We start from the raw sequence: 21,261 nt of genomic DNA, 5'->3' as shown, positions 1-21,261 counted from the left end.
GTTGGAACATCTTCTGGATATATGCCCAGGAGAGGAATTGCTGGATCTTCCAGTAGTACTATGTCCAATTTTCTGAAGAACCACCAGACTGATTTCCAGAGTAGTTGTACAAGCTTGCATTCCCACCAACAATGGAGGAGTGTTCCTCCTTCTCCACATCCGCACCAGCATCTGCTGTCACCTGAAATTTTGATCTTAGCCATTCTGACTGGTGTGAGGTGGAATCTCAAGGTTGTTTTCATTTGCAATTCCCTGATGATTAAGGATGTTGAACATTTTTTGAGGTGCTTCTCAGCCATTCGATATTCCTCAGTTGAGAATTCTTTGTTTTGTTCTGTTCCCCATTTTTAATGGGGTTATTTGGTTTTCTGGAGTCTACCTTCTTGAGTTCTTTGTATATAATGGATATTAGTCCCCTATCTGATTTAGGATTGGTAAATATCCTTTCCCAATCTGTTGGTGGCCTTTTTGTCTTACTGACAGTGTCTTTTGCCTTATAGAAGCTTTGCAATTTTATGAGGTCCCATTTGTCAATTCTCGATCAAAAAAGACTAGTTTTAAATAATGATGTTAAAAGAAGATAAAAGAATGTCTGTCTTCTCTTGGAACTGAAAAGTTGGGTAGAAACTTGTTTTGTAGTTATAAATCCATGTAAAGATTACACCTGAATTTCTCTCCAAATCTCAAGTTCCTCTATATTAAAATGAAAATTATAAAGCTTGGTTTGATAACATGGACCTATTATCCCAGCTCTTGGGCAATGGAGGGAGGAGAATCCCATTTGAGTTAATGGCAATCATGTCTATGAACAGTCAAACACGTTCTTTAAAAGCAAATCATTGACTGACATGGCACAAGTTACTTAATCAGAAAAGCATTTCAAAGCATCAACTACTACCAAAGACTGGGATTATAAATCAAGGAAGAGATTTTTACTTTAAAATATGAAAATATGTAGGACAAATCCATAAGAAGGAGGGATAACTGCATGAGTCAGTGTGTTTTGTAATCTATATAGATGAAAGTTTAGCTTAGATCTATATGGAAGAACGTGAATATTATTTTCCATATGTACTCTAAGCCAGGGGTGTGGTAAGGAATGGACATGGTAAGGAATTCATCATCAATAATACCATAGTGAAAGGAAAACTTCATTGAGCTAAAGATGAATTAAAATGAGGAATGAATGGAAAATTTAGGCAATCAAAAGTGCTAGTTCCTGATTAAATTGATATTTTTGTTTCATTATTTGGGAAATTAAAAATTGTCTATCATTGTGGTACTATTCCTCCCAAATTCACAAAGCAAGTAGCAGCAGTCAAAAAATAAAATTTGATTTCTAGAGACCACTTATTAGTGCTGTGCCTTGAGATGAAAGCACTAAATAACCGTGTCTGTCTGATAAGAGCTACACAGATGGGCCTGTTATGCAGCTGCAAATGGAGATCATATATTAAACCTGTGATAAGGTACACAAATAGACATGTTATTTATAAGTATTGCTGCAGCTTTAGATGGAGAAATATAAAATACATACTAAATGAAAGTGTTAAGATAATATAACATAGAACTGAGATATTAAAATGATTTATTACTTTGATAGAATCTTTTCTAGCCTGAGTATTGTGTACAATGAGGACTATACTAAGCAGGAATAAAAGAAACCATACTGCAATAGAGAATAATACAGTTCATTTAAGAGAGGAAAGAGGACAATTCAAAGCATATGGAAGGACAAAAAAGGTATACTTAATGTCTCTTCCTCACTGTCTCAGAATTAACTGGCACTTAATTGAATTATTTCATTTAAAAGTATTATAAAGTACTGTAAAATGCTTCAAGCTAAAGTGATTTTCCTTCTCTTTTAAAAAGATAGTAATACAAAAAAAATAGTAATGTACTTTCTTCCAAAATAAATACTACCCATACCTAGCACAACAGATTTTGATGATTACCAAATACTTGAGAGGGATCTCAAAGTCATATTGACTACACTGAAATTGCTTTGAAAATGGACACTTAAGTGGGTTTTATTTATTTTCATTATATGGTAAGGCACATATAATATTTTCAGTAAAAAGGAATAGATATATAACTGTAGGAAAAGAAGAACTTAAATGAAATTGCTGAGGCAAAATAAGACAGTCATAAATAAGCACACATTAAGTCCCTTATTTAGTTCCTGAAAAATGCTTCACTGAAAACTAATAGTTTTCAATCCTACATATAATCTGGTTATTACCTGGATAAAACCTAGATGTGAAGGGTAATTTATCAAAGACTGTAGTTCACTCATACACCAATGTGATGTTTAGCATAATAAAAATGGGATTTGTTTTAAGATGGAAAGATATCCTGCATTCTGTAATGTTTGCAATCACTATATTTAACTCAAGTACTGTTTACATTTACAATGATATTCCAGATTGCAGAAATGGTTAGTGTCAATAATGTCCACAAAAGCAATGGTCTGAAGAGACCATTTGCCACAGCAGTAAAGTAAAAAGCCTGCAGTCATCAGGGTCACCATCTGGGTGATGTTCTCTGTGTATTTTTCAGGATAGGAACTGTCTGACATGTAAGTAGATCTGTAGCTTTGACAAGCTTTGGAAGTAAAGTACAAAAGCTGGAGGATTCCCTAGCCTGAAGGAATGTGAAGAAAGACATGTAAGAGAACTGGTGAAGGCCAGAAAGTGCTGACAAAACTGGAAAATAAATGAACCCGAGAAAATGTCACATTCTTTTATTCTGTGACAGCAACCATGATGATCAGACTTTATTGATGAGACAGATTTCAAATAGTCTGAGCATAATTATTTAGGATAATTAGAAAATGATACCCCCCAAAATCTTGCAACTAGTAAGTATATTATCTGTAGCTGTATGTGCTGTTAGTGGTCCTGCGGAGGACTTGAGTTCCATTGTCAGTGTCCATGTCAAGTGGATCAAAATCACCTGTAACTTCAGGACCAGGGGTCTGTCATTCACTTCTGTTCTCCATGGGCACCTGCACTCACAGGCACAGATACACAGACAGACACACATACATACACATAACTTTAATAAGTAAAATAAACTAGTACCTATTGTTGAGATATTGCTTAGCCAACCCTATTATTTAAGTTTCATGGAGGCAGCATTCCTGTCATACATAGAAAATACTCTTGCTGCCGACCTCCTCGTACTCTGACTCTCCCAATCTGTCACTCCCACTTCCACAACGTTCCCTGAACTTTAGATGCAGGAACTATGTTGTGGATATAAAACAATGCTTGGTATCCATTCAAATTCATAAAGGTATTATTTATCACTTAAGTATTTTCTTACTTAAAATATATGAATAGACATCATTACAAAGAGATTGCAAAAATAGTTCCAAATACTAAGGTATCCTTTGGGTATCTCCAGCTCCTATTCTAAAGAACCATAGTTTAGTATTTCTTGTTTCAATATGTTTCTTGTGAATTTGCCTATGTAGAGATACATGTTTTCTATTTAAGCAGAATCACATTGTTCTGCAACGTTTGCCATATAAATCTTGCCATGTCAGCACATAAAGGTCATTCTGTGGTTAGTTCATACATATTTGATACATATATCCTTAAGTAAAGATTTGTTTGTTTCTAAGATACAGTGGCACCTACCATGAGTTGATTTTAGCCACCACAATGAAGTCACTGAAGGTAGAACCATGAAAAGATGTATAAAATGGGTTTTTATAAACCAGGAAAATTGGTACAAGCACATCTCTTATTCTCCCCTTGTGAATCTGTCCCTTGCTGTGTTTTTCTGGATCTCTCTCTACATCACTGCATATCTCTGTGTGACTCTCTGTCTATGTCTGTCCCTCTCCATTTTTCTCTCCTCTCTACCTCCCTCCCTTCTTTCCTCCCCTCCTTCTTTCTTTTCACTCACACTCTTTGTTTTTCTCCCTCCCTCTCTCTATTATAATAGGCTCTTTAAAAAAGGCAAAAATATATGAATTCTTGTATATGTAACTGAGATTCTTCTAATGTTAGAAATTTGCATAAACATAATAAATCACTAAAACTAGGAAATTAACAATGGTATTATGCTATTAGCTGTGATGTTATTAGCTGAGTTTGGAGTTTAATACAGATATCTCCAGTTTTTCCAGTCCTTCTTCCTATTTCAATGTCTTATGTAGGGTCCAATATTGCATTGAATTTTCTTGATTCTAGTTTCTTCCAATCTAAGTTTCATAGTATAAATCCTTTTAATGACTTGACATTTCTTTTTGCAAGAACGTTACATTTATTTTTAACTAAAATAAAAGCATAAAATTTGACTGAGGAGATGTTTCTGAAGGTAATAATACTTGTTGAATAAGTAAAAGATTCTTAGATTGGATTCCAAGTTTCCACATTAAAAAGCTTAGCACTGCCATATGTGCCTATAACACTAGTGCAGGGTACTGGAAGACAAAATGGGAAGTATTGCTGAAGCTTATTAGCCAGCCAGCCTAGGCAAAAACTAGCGAACTCCAGATTCTGTGAATCTGCCTCTTGAGAATAAGGCAGAGACACATAGAACAGGATACCTGGTATCTACATGCTGGCTGCTATTTCTGTGCACAACGGAAAGTATATTCATGTACATACATGCACACACATGCATACACTTACCACATACATGCATATATATAGCACAAAACCCCACAAAATTGTGGGACAACAAGCAATGTGCACATTATACATATAGTGCATTTTATATATAATAAAAATATATAATTGTCATACACTATATATAATTATATAGTGATACTTAAATTTGGCTTGAAAAGGATTCTAAAATATGAACACATCACATTTTGTCACAAATAGCTATGTTGGTTCTAATATTTATGTATTTAAAAAGTTAGCATGAAATTGCACATACTACATGTGTCATGTACACTTGTACATGTACAGTTTATATGAAGCTTGCAATTTGGGCTGACAATTTTACTCCAAGAGCTATAAATTGAAAGCTCCAGGACTAGAAATGAGAAATCTCTTTTTCAAAAATGATTTTATTTATTCCAGCTGTTGCCCCCCTCATCCCCCCTCCCTCAGACTAAAGGACTGGAAGAAAGTTTTCCAAGCAATGGTCCCAAGAAACAAGCTGGAGTTGTCATTATAATATTTAATACAATAGACTTTCAATCAAGAGTTATCAAGTGTGATGGGAAGGACACTCCATATCCATCAAAAGAAAAATCTACCAAGTCTTAATTCTAAACATCTATGCCACAAATGCAAGGGCATCTGCATTTGTAAATGAAACTTTACTAAAGCTCAAAGTACACATTGCACAGCACACAATAATAGTGGGAGACTTCAACACCCCATTCTCACCAATAGACAGGTCGTTGAAGCAGAAAATAAACAGAGACACAGTGAAACTAATAGAAGTTATGAACCAAATGGATTTAACAGATATCTACAGAACATTTCACCCCCAAACAAGAGAATATACCTTCTTCTCGGCACCTCATGGAACCTTCTCCAAAACTGACCATATAACCAGTCACAAAACAGGCCTCAACAGATACAAGAAGATTGAAATTATACCATGCATCCTATAAGATCACCCCATACTAAGGCTAGACTTTAGTAACAACAGAAACAACCAAAATCCCACATACTCATAAAAACTAAACAACTCTCTGCTCAAAAATAACTTGGTGAATGAAGAAATAAAGAAATCAAAGACTTTATAGAATCCAATGAAAATTAAGACACAACTTATGCGACACTATGAAAGCTGTGTTAAGAGGAAAATTCCTAGCACAGAGTGACTTCATTAAGAAATTGGAGAGATCCCAAGCAAACAACTTAACAGCACACCTGAAAGGCCTAGAGCAGAAAGAAGCAAACACACCCAAGAGGAGTAGACCTCAGGAAATAGTCAAGGCTGAAACAAAGAGACCTATACAAAAAAATCAACAAATGCAAGAGCTGGTTCTTCTGGAACATCAACAAGATAGATAAACTCTTAGCAAAACTCCCAAAACAATACGGGCTGTGCTCTTGTCTGGGGGTGCCTCCCAGAGGCTAAATATATATCCCTGATGCTGAAGACATCATGTGCTTCAGATATAGGATCTGACCTGAATGTCTCCACCCTGAGGACTAGATTTAATAGTACCAGAAGGTAACATACAAGATTCCAAGGTAGAGAACACACACACACACACACACACACACACACACACATATATATATATATATATATATATATATATATATATATATATATATATATATATATATATATATATATTCCTAAGGATACAGAAACGGCATTCATATATTTGCTTATAGTATACTCAACATGGGAAAAACCATGCCTGATACTGGACCCTAGTCAACTACCTGGGGCTAGCGAGGTCATGGATCTTAGAAGAGATCCTACTACCACAAATTTATAAAAACAGCAGAATTTTAAAGTGGATTCTAAACGGTTATGCTTATACCCACAGTTAAGTACAACTCTAATCCCTTGGCAGAGAAACATTTCTTTGCAACAGAAAGAAAACATCACAGAAATCAACTGTTTAAACTGCAGACAATTTATTGTAGAGTTCTTAGCCCTGGTTAATATACCTCAACACAGGTCCTACACCTAAGGCTCAGAGAAGTTCACAGAAAAGTGGTTATAAAGATAGTAAGAACCAGTGGAGTAGGAGATCTTTCACAAGATTTTCTTTCCTGGAAATAACAGAGAAGCTTCACCTATGACACTTAAATAATATGGCTTGCCTAAAAAGACAATAGAAACAGACAATACTAACAGACATGCAAACATCAATAAGGAATCAACCCTAGACAAAGAAGTAGAGACAACTAAGAAATTCTGAGAAATAGCCCTCTCCAAGTATGAACCCCCTAATAGGTTATTAAATACTAACCAGTTAGCACTGAAATATTATACATGCAAGTAAAACTAAAGAGATTGAGTATAGGGCTAGAGAGATGGCTCACTGGTTAAGAACATTGACTGCTCTTCCTAGAGGTCCTGAGTTCAATTCCCAGCAACTATATGGCGGCTCAAAACCTTCTGTAATGGGATATGATGCCCTCTTCTGGAGTGTCTAAAAACAGCAAGTGTACTCACATATAAAAGAAATCTTTGAGAGAGAGAGAGAGAGAGAGAGAGAGAGAGAGAGAGAGAGAGAGAGAGACTGAGCTTGATATATCTATATCATCTATCTATCTATCTATCTATCTATCTATCTATCTATCTATCTATCTATCTGTTTAGGTGAACTCATAAGCTGCTACTTGTTTTATGGTAGAATCTTGCCTGGCTTTTCCAGAGTGCATCAGACCTGCCATGGTCAGAAGATACTCTTTCATTCTCAGCCACACTGACCTCTGACTCTGAGCCGTAGATTTGAAAAAATATAGGTTTCTCAGTTGAGCCTGGTGACCCTTATAACATTTACTCCACTCTGTCACTCTTAGCCATATATTGCCATTCCAGTCATTATTGTATTTCATAAGTAGTGGATAATGGAATACAAGGTAACATCTGAGTCCTGAGTTTAGAATCAGGGACAGAAAAATGATGATAACAAGATTCCTGCCTGTTGAGGCAACTATGTCAGCAGATATTTTCAAAATACTTTGGTAGACTCAGTGATATAGTTCTAAAGAAAACATATCTTTGTGAACTATTCTAGGTAGTGGAAGTTATCACTGTTCAATAGAAATATAATGTGAACTACATATGTGATTTAAGATTCTATGGTGGCCTTATTTGAAACAAAAATAAATAAAATAAATTTCAACAAAATTATACCAAAAATAGTCTTTCAATATGTAATTAATATACAATTATTAATGTGATGTTATATATTCCCTCTTTCATATTTCCTTTGACTAGGCAAATTTTAAGTGCTCAGTAAATGCATGCATAAAGTGGCTATCCTATTGGCAAACACAGACCTAACTTATCCAGCTTGCATTTCTCACATTTATTTCTAAAACACCTCTGTAGTCTGAATATTGTAACTGAATGTGTGTTTCTTGAGGGGGAGTAGAATGAGGAAGCATTGTCAGTTACGTTACTAGAGAGCAATGGACTCATTTAAGGAAAACAAAGTCCAACTTTGCAAAGGTATATATGTAGTAACTCAATACATTCTATAGAAATATACAAGAAAGATTTCTGCATCTGGAGTCAACCTCCTTGAGACACAAAATTTCAGGAATTTTTTTCAACTTAGTTATAAGATATGTAATCTGAATAGCTTAGGCCTGTGTTTGGCTGTGGACTGTGTTTGGCAAGAGGAAATAGCATGATATTCCAATTGTAAACTTAACTTTGTAATGAGCTTGTGATTTCAGGGCATAGCTCTTTACAATTGGATAAAAGAGGTCTAATAATTACAAATTGTATAGTGCTGAGCAGCAGGGAACATTTGTTAAAGGACCATTAAGAACTGTCATTCTTAATCTGCTGAGAAGACATTACTCTAGGATGATCTGAATTGGCATACACATTCTGTCTAGTCAGTGGATTTCAGTAAAATACAAAGTAAGTAGTAACCCACAGAGAGCTGGATAGAGTCTGCTCCTCACTGAGTATGTACATTTGTGTATATGTCATTAAGAGTGACAACTTGAATCTTGCTTTGAATCAAGTACTATGTTTATGTCTACTTTAACTCATTTGGAGCACTACTTGTGAAAATTTAACTTTATCAGTTTCTGTTCACTTCTTCTTTATTGATGACCAGCTGAGAAGTGGGTTAGACTACTGAGATAACAGGATTGTGGGAATAGTGATTATGAGCATGACTTTTTCTACCACCCGTCCTGACTGGCCTCACATTGAGCTATTGAATGCTTCTCACAGATTCCATGTAATCCTTCAGAGACTTTGTATCTCTACTTTCTCTATCTGAAAGGATTTGCCATAGATAGTGGTTCTCAACGTTCTTAATGCTGTGGTCCTTTAATACAGTTCCTCATGTTATGGTGACCCCCCAATCATAAAAGCATTTTGTTGATATTTCAGAACTGTCATTTTGCTACTGTTATGAATCATAATGTAAATATCTGATATGGCATCTCAAAGGGGTCATGACACACAGGTTAAGAAGCTCTGCTCTAGATATTCATGATGATGCCTCTGCATCACCCATTCTATATTATCAAATGCCACCTCCTCTGAGAGGCCCTTCCTCACTGCTGTTTTCCCTGTTGCTATGATAAACTCAACTGGCAAAACCAATATATAACAGAAAAGGTTGGCTCTGTTAGATGATATATTCTATCATAACAGAGAAAGTACAGTAAGAGAAGTGGGAAGTCACCAATCATATTGGATCTGCAGTATGGCAGCAAAGGGAGATGATAAGGTTCTCAGCTTTCATTCTTTTTACAAATTCAGAGCAGGACTCCAGCACTTATAATGATGTCAGCCACAGTTAAACTAGGTCTTCTTGTCTCAATTAACTTAATCTAGATAATCCCTTCAAGTATACCCAGAGGCTAATTTTAGAAGGTAATTCCTCACAGTCATTATCAGAGGCTTGTCTCTTAGGTGATTCTAAATCTTGTAATATTGACAATATTAACTATCTGCACCTATACCTATATTTTTCCTCTTAGGACTTATAACTTCCTAAAAGTATCTCATTTGTGCTTCTTTTTTCCATAAAATTCTACTTTATAATTTATATTATACCACATATTTTCTTGGTCTATCTTAACCCATCACCATTTTCTGAACAACTCTGAACACTAAAATAAAGAGGTTCCATGCACAAAATACTCAATCAACATAAGAATATAACTTAAAATTGCTGTCTAGTCATTGTCTTAATTCTATATGGTTAATTCAGATGACAACACTTGGGTTTAAGACACTCAAAAGGATTTGATTCACATGTTAATTAGGCTGTATGGATTGTTTATGTCTAGTATCCATTTTAGGTGTGTGTGCATGTGTGTGTGTGTGTTTGTGTGTATGCCCATATGCACACATACACGAAGGCATCAATCCATATATACAAAAAATGTAATCTTTCTATTTCTCAGTGTAGGTTGCATAATATGATAATTTCTAGTTCCTTATATTTCATGCCTGCATCTCCCATATTTCCCAGTGTGCTTGGCTCATATTTTGAAAGTATTTCCCAAATCAAAAAATAATCCATACATGTAAACTGCCACCAAATCATTCTATTAGTATACTGACATATATCACAAATTAACATACTTTTATTGATTGCCTTAGCATGGGCAAACTATGATTGTTTCTAATAAAATTCCAGAGTTCTTTAGTGCCCACAATCTTTCTGCACATAAATGCACTGTTTGTATTCCTTTCAAAACTCGCCATATGGAAATTCAATTTGGAAGAGAAGAAGGTCAGTCACCTTGCCTGGTACTCTTGATCTGTAGCAAGTAATTAACTTTCATTTTATAGTCACACAAATATATATTCTAAACAGCTTGCTCCCTAGGCAACATATAATATACTTAAAAATTATAAAGCTTCATTGCTGCTACAGAATGTTCAACTAATGTGTCCTTACCTCCCTATCAGCCTTGATTGGTTTGAAGTAGTCTATTTCTTCTGACAGTGAAAGATAAATCCTCCTCTTACATATTTTAAAATGACAGTCTCTCCACACATATTTTTTTCTCATTTTCTCATGCCCTCAGGAAACTATTTGAACTTAAATAAAGTATATAAAATAGCTCTCTTGGTCTTCAAAATGACACTCATTATGCCTTCTGTTATAAATGGTCAATCTAATTTCACAAAAATAATTGAACCAAGGAAACGAAATACATTTCAATATGATTTGTAATATCAATGATTTAAAAATTATTTGGGGAACCATAATATACCAAACTTTCTAACATAGTGATAAACATCTAAATACCTTGAATTGAGATAATAATAGTAACCAGACTTCATGTCCTTTGGCCAAGAAACCTCAGCAATGGCAAATAATACAACTTTATCAATAGGAAATATATTCCTCAAAACCATTATCCTCTACTGCCGATTGTCTCCATTAACTGAAAGATGAATTATCAAGCAGCTCTGGCATTGATCCAAAGAAAATGGGAAAAAACAACTAAATGCTTTAAAGTTTTAAAGATAACTTAGAAATAATATGTTAGACTCTCTTTAGCTCCAACTAAAAGTAGGTAAATGATTTTTAAATGGAATCTTTGGCTAGTGTCTCAGTTGTAGTTACCCACTCACATGATATATATGAGTGAAAGAAATACACATTGAATCTCCCAGTTTCTCTAATAATATGAAGAAAAAACATGACATGGTTTATAGACAGGTAAGGGTGAACATAAGGTTTCTTTGAAAAGTCGGTTGGAGAATCTTTTGGGTATATGCCCAAGAGTGGTATAGCTGAGTCCTCACATAGTACTATGTCCAATTATCTGAGGAACTGCCAGACTGATTTCCAGAGTGGTTGTACCAGCTTGCAATCCCACCAATAATGGAAGAGTGTTCTTCTTTCTCCACATCCTCGTCAGCATCTTCTGTCACCTGAGTTTTTGATACACATGCTCCTCTATGTTCATAGCAGCCTNATTTATAANAGCCAGAAGCTGGAAAGAACCCAGACGTCCCTCAACAGAGGAATGGATACAGAAAATGTGGTACATTTACACAATGGAGTACTACTCAGCTATTAAAAACAATGAATTTATGAAATTCTTAGGCAAATGGATGAAACTAGAAAATATCATCCTGAGTGAGGTACCCAATTATAAAAGAACACACATGATATGCACTCATTGATAAGTGGATATTAGCCCAGACGCTTGGAATACCCAAGATACAACTCACAAACTACATGAAACTCAAGAAGAAGGAAGACCAAGTGTGGATACTTGGATCCTTCTCAGAAGGGGAAACAAAATGCCCATGGAAGGAGTTACAGAGACAAAATGTGGAGCAGAGACTGAAGGAATGACCATCCAGAGACTGCCCCACCTGGGTATCCATCCCATAGACTACCACCAAAACCAGACACTAAGTCTGGCATGGGCTTTAGAAATCTCAGAACCTACCCCCAATGAAACCAGATGTCCCTCAACAGAGGAATGAATACAGAAAATGTGGTACATTTACACAATGGAGTATTTCTCAGATATTAAAAACAATGACTTCATGACATATTCTTATGCAAATGGATGGAACTAGAAAATATCATCCTGAGTGTGGTAACCCAATCATAAAAGAAGACAAATGGTATGCACTCACTGATAAGTGGATATTAGCTCAGAAGCTCAGAATACCCAAGATACAATTCATGTATGAGGCTCAATAAGAAAGAAGACCAAAGTGTGGGTGCTTTGGTCCTTCTTAGAAGGGAGATCAAAATACTCAGGGGAGCAAATACAGAGACAAAGTATGGAGCAGAAACTGAAGGAAAGGCCATTCAGAGACTTCCCCACCTGGGGATCCATCCCATATACAGACACAAAACACAGACACTATTGTGGATGATAAGAAGTACATGCTGACAGGAGCCTGATATAACTGTCCCCTTTTGAGAGGCTCTACCAGATCCTGACAAATACAAAGGTGGATGAATTGATCATGGGGTCCCTAATGGAGGAGTTGGAGAAAGGACTGAAGGAGCTGAAGGGGTTTGCAGCCCCATAGGAAAAACAACAATATCAACCAACCAGACCACCCAGAGCTCCCAGGGACTAAACCACCAACCAAGGAGTACACATGGAGGGACCCATGGCTCCAACAGTATATGTAGCAGAGGATGGCCTTGTCAGGCATCAATAGGAGAAGAGACCCTTGGTCCAATGTAGGGTAATGTGAGGCTGGGGAGGCAGGAGTAGGGGGGGTGGGGAACACCCTCATAGAAGCAGGAGAAGAAGGACAGGATAGGGGGTTTCTGGGGGAGAAAGAGGGAAAGGGGATAACATTTGAAAAATAAATAAATAAAATATCCAAGGGGGAAAAAAGAAAACAAAAGTTGGTTGGTTGCTGTTTTGCTGGGGCAAACACATGAAAGTGGACACAGGTGTGAAGGCTCAGACAGACACGTGAAGGAATGTTTTGCTGAAGCAGACACAGGAGAGAGGATGTTCTGCTAAAGCAAGAATGTGAAAGGACGTGAAGAATGACTCCTTGCTAACAACACACATGTATTTGTCCACCTTACATTGTGTAGTTTGGCTGCATAGAGAGAAAGACACCAAAAACCTTCTGGTGGTACACTGCAGTTTCTTGCCCCTTCAGAGAACTCACACTGATTGGATGCATTTGCTGAGGCAAGAGCCATGCTGAAGCAAGGCACATGGAGGACACATGATGTTTATAGGGTATACATAAGACTCCATGGAATGACAGAGAGAGAGAGAGAGAGAGAGAGAGAGAGAGAGAGAGAGAGAGAGAGAGAGAGAACATACTAGATAGCGGCGGACCGTGGAGAGAGAGAGAGAGAGAGAGAGAGAGAGAGAGAGAGAGAGAGAGAGAGAGAGCGCTTGCCTTGCTGGCACAGCTAGTTGTGCAATGCTTATGGGTCTCTTTTCCATGATCTTCACTTCCCTGAGAAATTCACAGCTGAGAACTTCTCCTGGTGTTCTTCCTGGTTCCTCCTGCTGACTCAAGCCAAGGCTTAGGACTGGCTGTCTCTGCTAGGTAGTCCCACCAATGTTGACTTGTGTTTGCTATTCTGACTCTACAGAACTGGACTGCTAATGTATCCTTGAAGTGGATTGAGCTACCATGGCTAACCTGTGAACTGAACTCCTGATTTCCAATATAACACTGATAAAAGTTGCTCCAAAAACCTTTCTAAACAGGATCACTTCCCCTACATCCTTTCTTTCCACTACTTCTGGTGGGTAGTGGGCTATAAAGGAAGTTAAAATGTTTAAGAACCATCATTAAAAATAATGTTTGAAAATTTTAAAGTTAAAGACGGGTTTACTTTTTTCATTTTTGCTTTTTGGTAGAGTTTGAGAAAACAGAAAAGAGGCCATATCCAATTTCTGCCCTGGGCACTGTTCTAACATTCTCTCCAGTGACCTCATAACTTCAACTGTTGACTCTGTGCATACATGTTTTTACAATTTAATTTTAGGTTTAATATTCTTTCCTAACTTCAAACCTCTGTACTAAGCATTATTATCTGGATGCCACATCAGTCCCTGGAACCCCATTTCTCTAGGGATGAATCACTTCATTCCTGTCATCCTACCTCAAACCATCTTTTCAACTAGTCATCAATAAAATACAGATCCAGCTACAATCACTTGTAAGCTAAGCAAAGAATCTCCTAAATATTTTAGTGGATCCACAGTTCTTTCAGTTATTGTGGCTATAAATCATAACCATTTGAAAATAATTTTCCATTAATTCAATGGACAAATAGACCTCTTAGTACACCTATATTCATGAGTGCATGTTTCTAGGAGACACGATATCATAACAAACTCCCAGATTCTCTGGCCCTTACAATCTTTTTGTTCACTCTTCCACAATGATCCCTGAGCCTTAAGTACAACTGTTGTTACTAAATTTACAAGTTCTTGTTAAGGAACCTCTATTGACTTCTTGCTGTAAATAATTGAGACTCTTACAGTACCACCTTAATTGAGAAACTATTTCTCATCTTCATTATAAAAATCCATTCCAATTTGTGTCCTTGATACATATTTTGCATTTCCTACTCATTTGTTTTGAACTGTTAGTAAATTTATCATTAATAATATATTGAATAATATCATATTTTGATATTATTCACTTTCCTTAAAACACCCAATAATGCCATTTGCTATCAAATTTAATTCCCTAAAGAAAACTGATCATATAAACTTCTTAGAAAAATAATTATTTTTCTGTTTCTTAATAAATTAAATGCAAATACCTAAGTGTGGCACCCATAGTTTTCTAAAATATAGCCTCAAAACTACCATTCTGGCTTCACCACCATTATCTACCATAGCTAAGCTCCAAAGAGCCCAAAATATTTTCTTTGCTTCAAGTCCATTCTGTATATTACAAAGCAATACTTTGTTCACCCTTCCCCTCATCCTTGCCCATCTCTGTCATGCTTCAAAGCACAAAATAAACATAAATGTCTATCTCTAATAGGAATTCCAATGTGAAGTCATTCTTCATCAATCTAGCCAAATTTAACTTATTTTTAATCCATTTATTTTCAAAAAAATATAGAAATCATTAAGAAGAAAATTAAAATCATCCATAAGCTCCCAAACCATTAACATGTTGGTTCCACACATTCTTTCTCTAGGTATGAATACATGCATACATATTCACACACATTCATACAATTCAGATTATATAATTTATACTTTTGGGAAATCTGGTAATTTCATTTCATGCTTCATGAATATTTCCCAGGTAGTTGTTTGACATCTTCAATATGATTTTAATAACTGTATAATTTTGCCTTATTAATATAACCAGATAATCACATACCAGTTATTTATATTTTAACTTTGAAATATTATTATCAGATACTGTTATGGACAAATAGAAACTAAATTTTTGAAACAAATAACAAGTTAAAAATTTAAAGTTTTATTTTGCTTTTATTAATAATGCCATATTACCTTATATAATGTGTGATCATATTCCTGCATAATGATAATACAAAATATTTCTTAGTCTTCTGATAGAAAATTAAGCTACATTATGTCAATTCTTCTACATAGTTTTATGGCTATCTTACATTTATAATACTGCCAGATCTTACCCTAACAGAGATCTAGATTTTAATACCTGTAGCAGTTATAAAGCTCCTATGTTTACTAAGCAGAGAGTAAATATTTGTCAAAAAGGATTAGCGGAATCTTAAGGAAGTTCTCCCATGTTGATACTTTTCTATCCATGTGGATAGAGCTCTTGGTGCCACTTCAAAGATATTGGCAAGAATACTTATATTAGTCTAGGACAAGAAATTGGCTCAGGCAAGAATTTGACATTGGGCTAGGGCAAAGACAAGGCTCAAGATGAATAAGGCTGAGGAATGTGTTCCTTGTATCTGGATCATCTTGATAAATCCCTAGGTACAATGACCATGGGATTTTGTTTGTTGCCTTGTTTGTTCCTTGACTAGTTTGCTTCTGCGTTATTTGTCCCTTGATCTAGAACTGGCCCTATTCTTTGTATGTACCTAGAATCTAATAATCTTTTCTTTCTTTAATCACCCCCTCCCTCCCTGTTGACTAACTAGGCGTGTCTGGTCATATCCACATCATTCTGTAGGACTTCTGTGTATAAACCAGAGTTACATGACTAGGGAAAGTAGAGACAGGCATGAGCACAGCCCTAAGGAGCTGAGAGCAATCCCACTGTAACTGGCTAACTAAGCCTCCAATTTCTAAAACTCTGTAAATAGAGATACAAAACTCATAGTCCATTGGCTTAATTAAAAGACCTCTGACTGACATTTTCAGGTGCAAGAGGAGAGCTGGTTTAGCAGCCTTCTAACTGAGTCAGAATGAGTTAATATACGCTTGTTTTCTTGCAGCAGTACACTTGTTTGGCCTGACGTGGCAGTTGCAACCAGTTGGACAGATCTATGCGAATGGAATTAGCAATGGGAACCCAGGGACCGAGTCCATGGATACTACTTACTCTCCCATTGGAGGAAGAGTTTCTGACAAATCAGAGAAAAAAGGTACAGTGACCAAAATGATTGATGAATACTTGATTAATTTTTTTCCTAAGTTATTAGGGCCATATCTGGGTTGGCTCCCCTTCACATTAAATTTCATTATCACTTAAAAGAACTACCCTATGTGAAGAGAGTAAGTCCACTTCTTGTGAAAGCAAATTTTCTTTGTCTCCAGTGCTCTTGAGTATAAACCAATTAAAGTTTTCAAATATGTTGCCAATTTTGAAAATAAATAAATATTTATAGAGTGAAACTTTCGATACAATAAAATTTTCATTTCACATATAACTACCCTGAAGCAATGTGGGATTTTGATTAAGTTCCCTTATGTCCTAGCCCAGCACTTATTTATAAATAACATTTTACGAAGGGTATATAGGAATTCCTTCTGTTTATAATAAGTAAAGGCAGTTTCTGGCTCATGGAAAGGTGAATGTTTATAACAAAATGTGATAACAAGAATTATTTTCTAGTTGAGAAATGTGTATTCTTCCTTGTTGAAAGAAAATTAATTTGATAACCCAATCACAAAAGAAGTCACTAGATTTGCACTCACTGATAAGTGGATATTAGTCCAGAAACTTAGAATACCCAAGATACATTTTGCAAAACACAAGAAAACCAAGAAGGAAGACCATCGTGTGGATACTTCATTCCTCCTTAGAATAGTGAACAAAATACCCATGAAAGGATATAGATACAGAGACAAAATTTAGAGCTAAGATGAAAGGGTGGACTATCAAGAGACTACCCCACCGGGGGATCCATCCCATCATCAGCCACCAAACCCAGATACTATTGCACATGCCAGCAAGATTCTGCTGAAGGGACCCTGAGTTAGCTGTCTCTTGTGAGCCTATTCCAGTGCCTGGCAAACACAGAAGTGGATGCTCACAGTCAGCTATTGGATGGAACACAGGGCCCCCAGTGGAGGAGCTAGAGAAAGTACCCAAGGAGCTGAAGGGGGCTGCAACCCTATAGGTGGAACAACAATATGAACTAACCAGTACCCCCTGAGCTCGTGTCTCTAGCTGCATATGTAGCAGAAGATGGCCTAGTCGGCCATCATTGGGAAGAGAGGCCCTTTGGTCTTGCAAACTTTATATGACCCAGCACAGGGGAAGGCCTGGGCCAAGTAGTGGGATTGGGTGGGTAGGGGAGAAGAGGCAGGGGGAGGGTATAGGGAACTTTCGGGATAGCATTTGAAATGTAAATAAAGAAAATATCTAATAAAAAATTTAATAAAAAAGAAAATTAATTTGAGTCTTCAATTGTTTAAATTAACCAAAATGAGAATAAACTAGAAGACTTATTTATTAAAAATGCCACAATGCTAGCATTGTTAAATTCTAATTTATAATAACTGATTTTAGTCTTAATAAACAAGTAAAAAATAACTAGAACCTTGTGTTATGATTTTTTTTGAAATAGGCTTAAGTGCAAAGCTATGCATATCATGTAAAACTTTAGTATGTCTGGTTTTAAAGTAGAAATTGAGAACAAAACTATCCTGTTTTGGTTCTGGTTTTGGCTTTTGGTTTGTTTTGTTTGTCAAAACAGGGCTTCCCCCAACTAGCTCTGTAGACCAAGAAAGCCTTGAATTTATAAAGGCTTCCTCTGCCCTCTTAATTTTGGGATCAAAGTTGTGAGCTACCTTTCCTGCCTCTACCCTCTATTTCTGTAAGATAAAATCAAACAAATAAATGAATGAATGAAGTAAATATTATCCTTAAGAAACTTATATCTTTATAGAGGTGATAAGTTTTGTTTTGCTTTATTAGTTCTAAATACAGAATCAGTTTATTTCCCCCTTATTTCACTGCTTAGGCTGAGTGTTTGCTGGTTTGCGGTGCTTTGTTTTCTTTTGTTTTGTTTTGTTTTGTTTTGTTTGTCTGCTTTTGGAGAGATAACTTTGTTTTGTTCCATGATTTAGTAAAAGTGAATGTTTAAGGTTCAAAAAAGATGAGACTTTTGTTCAAATTTCCAATTCACAGTGCACTTTGATTTGCATCTCATTTCAGAATACTTAATTCTAGCCAGGACTGACCTTTTCCAGAAGTTTCACTGTTACTGCTATAAGGAGGCGGGGCTGAAGGAAAGGGTCAGAAGGGAACAAGGAAAGGACCAGACTAAGCTCAGACTTTTCTTCTTTGTCCCTTTTTATCTACTTTTCCTTTCTTCTTTCTTCTTTTTTCTTTCTTATTTGATTCCTTCACATCTGAAGACATAAAAGCAACCATCTGGTATTATCTTTCTAGGGACTTTCTTGTCATTCATGGTGAAAATCAGAAATACCTGTTTAAAGAAAATGGAAAATGCAAGACAGCAAAAGATGATCACATAGTTGTCATACGATTATATTCAACCTTGCGTTTGAATGCAAATGTCTCATACTTTTCCCCCCCAGAAACTAGGTTGAAAATGGAGTCTAAAACATTAAGTAATTCTGTGTTCCAGACAGTTTACTTGGATTGCATCATGAATGCAACATTATGCTTCCCATATTTAAGGGGAAAACAGAGGCAAAGAGAGGTTAAGTGATTTACTCATGCTCAAAAAGCTAGAAACTACTTGATTGATCCCAGACTCTATTCTCTTAACTGTTTTTTACAGTCTCTTATTGTGCAGCTTTGGCACAGTAAAATGCTACAAAAAAATTTTCCCCTTGAAATGAACCCAATGAAAATTGTTTTATATTTCTGCTGAATTATAAAACAAACATGGAAAACTACTTCAATTTAATAATTTATTTTTTGAAGACTCATTATGTGTGACCCCTTTTAGGTCAACCACACATTCCAGGGCTGGCCCCATCCCTAAAGGTAACAGGGCAACATATACTAGACTAGATAAAAATTAAAAAGAAAATTCAAAGTTGTATTTTTAGGAAGATGAGGGTACGTAGGATGCATAGAAGGAGTAGGCAGAAGGAAAGTGAGTGTGATCAAAATGTAATAAATTGTTAAAGAATTATAAAATATTATTTTAAGAGGTACAATTATTAATTCACATACTACAAAAGCATAAGTGAAGCTATTTAAGGAGAAGAAACAGCAGCAAAAGCAAGGAGTAAAAGGTATAATGAAGAAAGATAAATTACAATAAAGATACACACAAACATACAAACATATGCAAAAATAACAAAATCCATTACTTTGTATGCTAACTTAAAATTTACTTAAATATAAGACAGAAAACTTGGGATTTTTTTTTTACTTGTTGAGAATTTTGTAAATGCATTTTGATCATATTCACCCCCCAACTCCTACCAGATCTACCACCTTCCCTATTCATCCAACTTTCTGCCCTTTTTATTGTTAATGGCCATAACATACAACTAGCACTGTCAAATATTCCTGGATATGTGGCCTTCCACTACAGCATGGTCAACTTAGCCAGGGCTACACTCTTAAAGAAATTTAACTCTCAGCAGGTATCATTTGCCAAAAACTGCTCAACTAGGGATGGAAGTTCCTGCCCACTTTCCCTTCCATATTGGGATTTAGTCTGGCTGGAGCTTTTACTAGTTTTGTGTGCTATCTAGACTACTGTTGAGTTCACATGTGCAGCTGCCCTGTTTTGTCCAAAAGACCCAGTTTCCACNTAATCATCTACTGCTTCTGGCTCTTATATTCTTTCTTTCCCCACTTCTGCATTCATCCCTGAGTCTTGGAGGATGAAATATANTGTAGATATTTCATTTAGTGTGGAACATGCTATAATTTCTTATTCTCTGTACCTTGACCAATTGCCGATCTCAGTGTTAATCATTATCTACTAATAAGGGTTAAGAGATACTTTAATCTATTCATAAAATAATAAATCTCAGGAGTCAGGCCACCTGATGCCATGTATACCAAGTTATGAGTTTCAATTAAGTTTNTAGAAACCTTAACTATAAATACATATGATGATTCTGTTATACTGAGATTTTACTATATATTGTTACATTTACTAAGTAAAAACATAGCTCTTTTTAAAAATACTATGTCCATATGAAAGAGAACCACACAGAAGAAATAATACATCATAAGGATATTTTTAAATGATCAAATGATTCCATTAAGAATGCAGTCCTGGAAACTTGTATAAATTTTGTATGCTCTAACTTATGAAACTGACAACTAGGTCATTGTTTTTACATTGTTTTCCTTAATCCCNAAGAAGTTCAATTATAACACTGACGTTAAGAACCCAGGACTTATAGTCTGACAGACACAGCTCAGTATCATGCATAGGTTCTNCAAACTCAAGCAACTGATTCCTAAATTAAGTACAATGAAGACAGTGAATAGAACCTCATATGTCTTTGTAAAGACTAAATGGAATGATGAATAGAATGTGTGTATCTCACTGTCCCTAGCACATTGTTTAACCTAGCTATAGTATTTATTGTTTCAAAACTGGGAAAATAACTTGAGTATCAACTTTTCTTCTTGGAAAATAAATAATGGTTTAGTTCCTGAACATTTAGGCTCCATGNATTATCAATTGTTCACCTATTATGTTTAAATTAATGCCATAGTAAAGGTCATAGATAAATAAAGTAGTTTTTAAATCACTTCCCAGTAGAATGCATTCCCCAGTTATGCTTT

At 35.8% G+C, this 21,261-nt stretch overlaps 1 protein-coding gene across 2 annotated transcripts in view; it reads left to right on the top strand.

The window, feature by feature from the left end:
• Positions 1–21,261, top strand: part of Tenm1 (teneurin transmembrane protein 1) — a 710,827-nt gene that overhangs the window by 396,242 nt on the left and 293,324 nt on the right. For both annotated transcript variants that reach the window (XM_021188844.2, XM_021188842.2), the window contains exon 7: positions 16,520–16,669. In XM_021188844.2, coding sequence (XP_021044503.1) covers positions 16,520–16,669 — 150 coding nt within the window. The remainder of the gene's footprint in view (positions 1–16,519; positions 16,670–21,261) is intronic.

This window comes from Mus pahari, chromosome X, assembly GCF_900095145.1.
Source record: "Mus pahari chromosome X, PAHARI_EIJ_v1.1, whole genome shotgun sequence".
Lineage (NCBI taxonomy): Eukaryota > Metazoa > Chordata > Mammalia > Rodentia > Muridae > Mus > Mus pahari.
The sequence above is the reverse complement of the archived record's forward strand: the minus strand, read 5'-3'. Positions and strand labels throughout refer to the sequence as shown.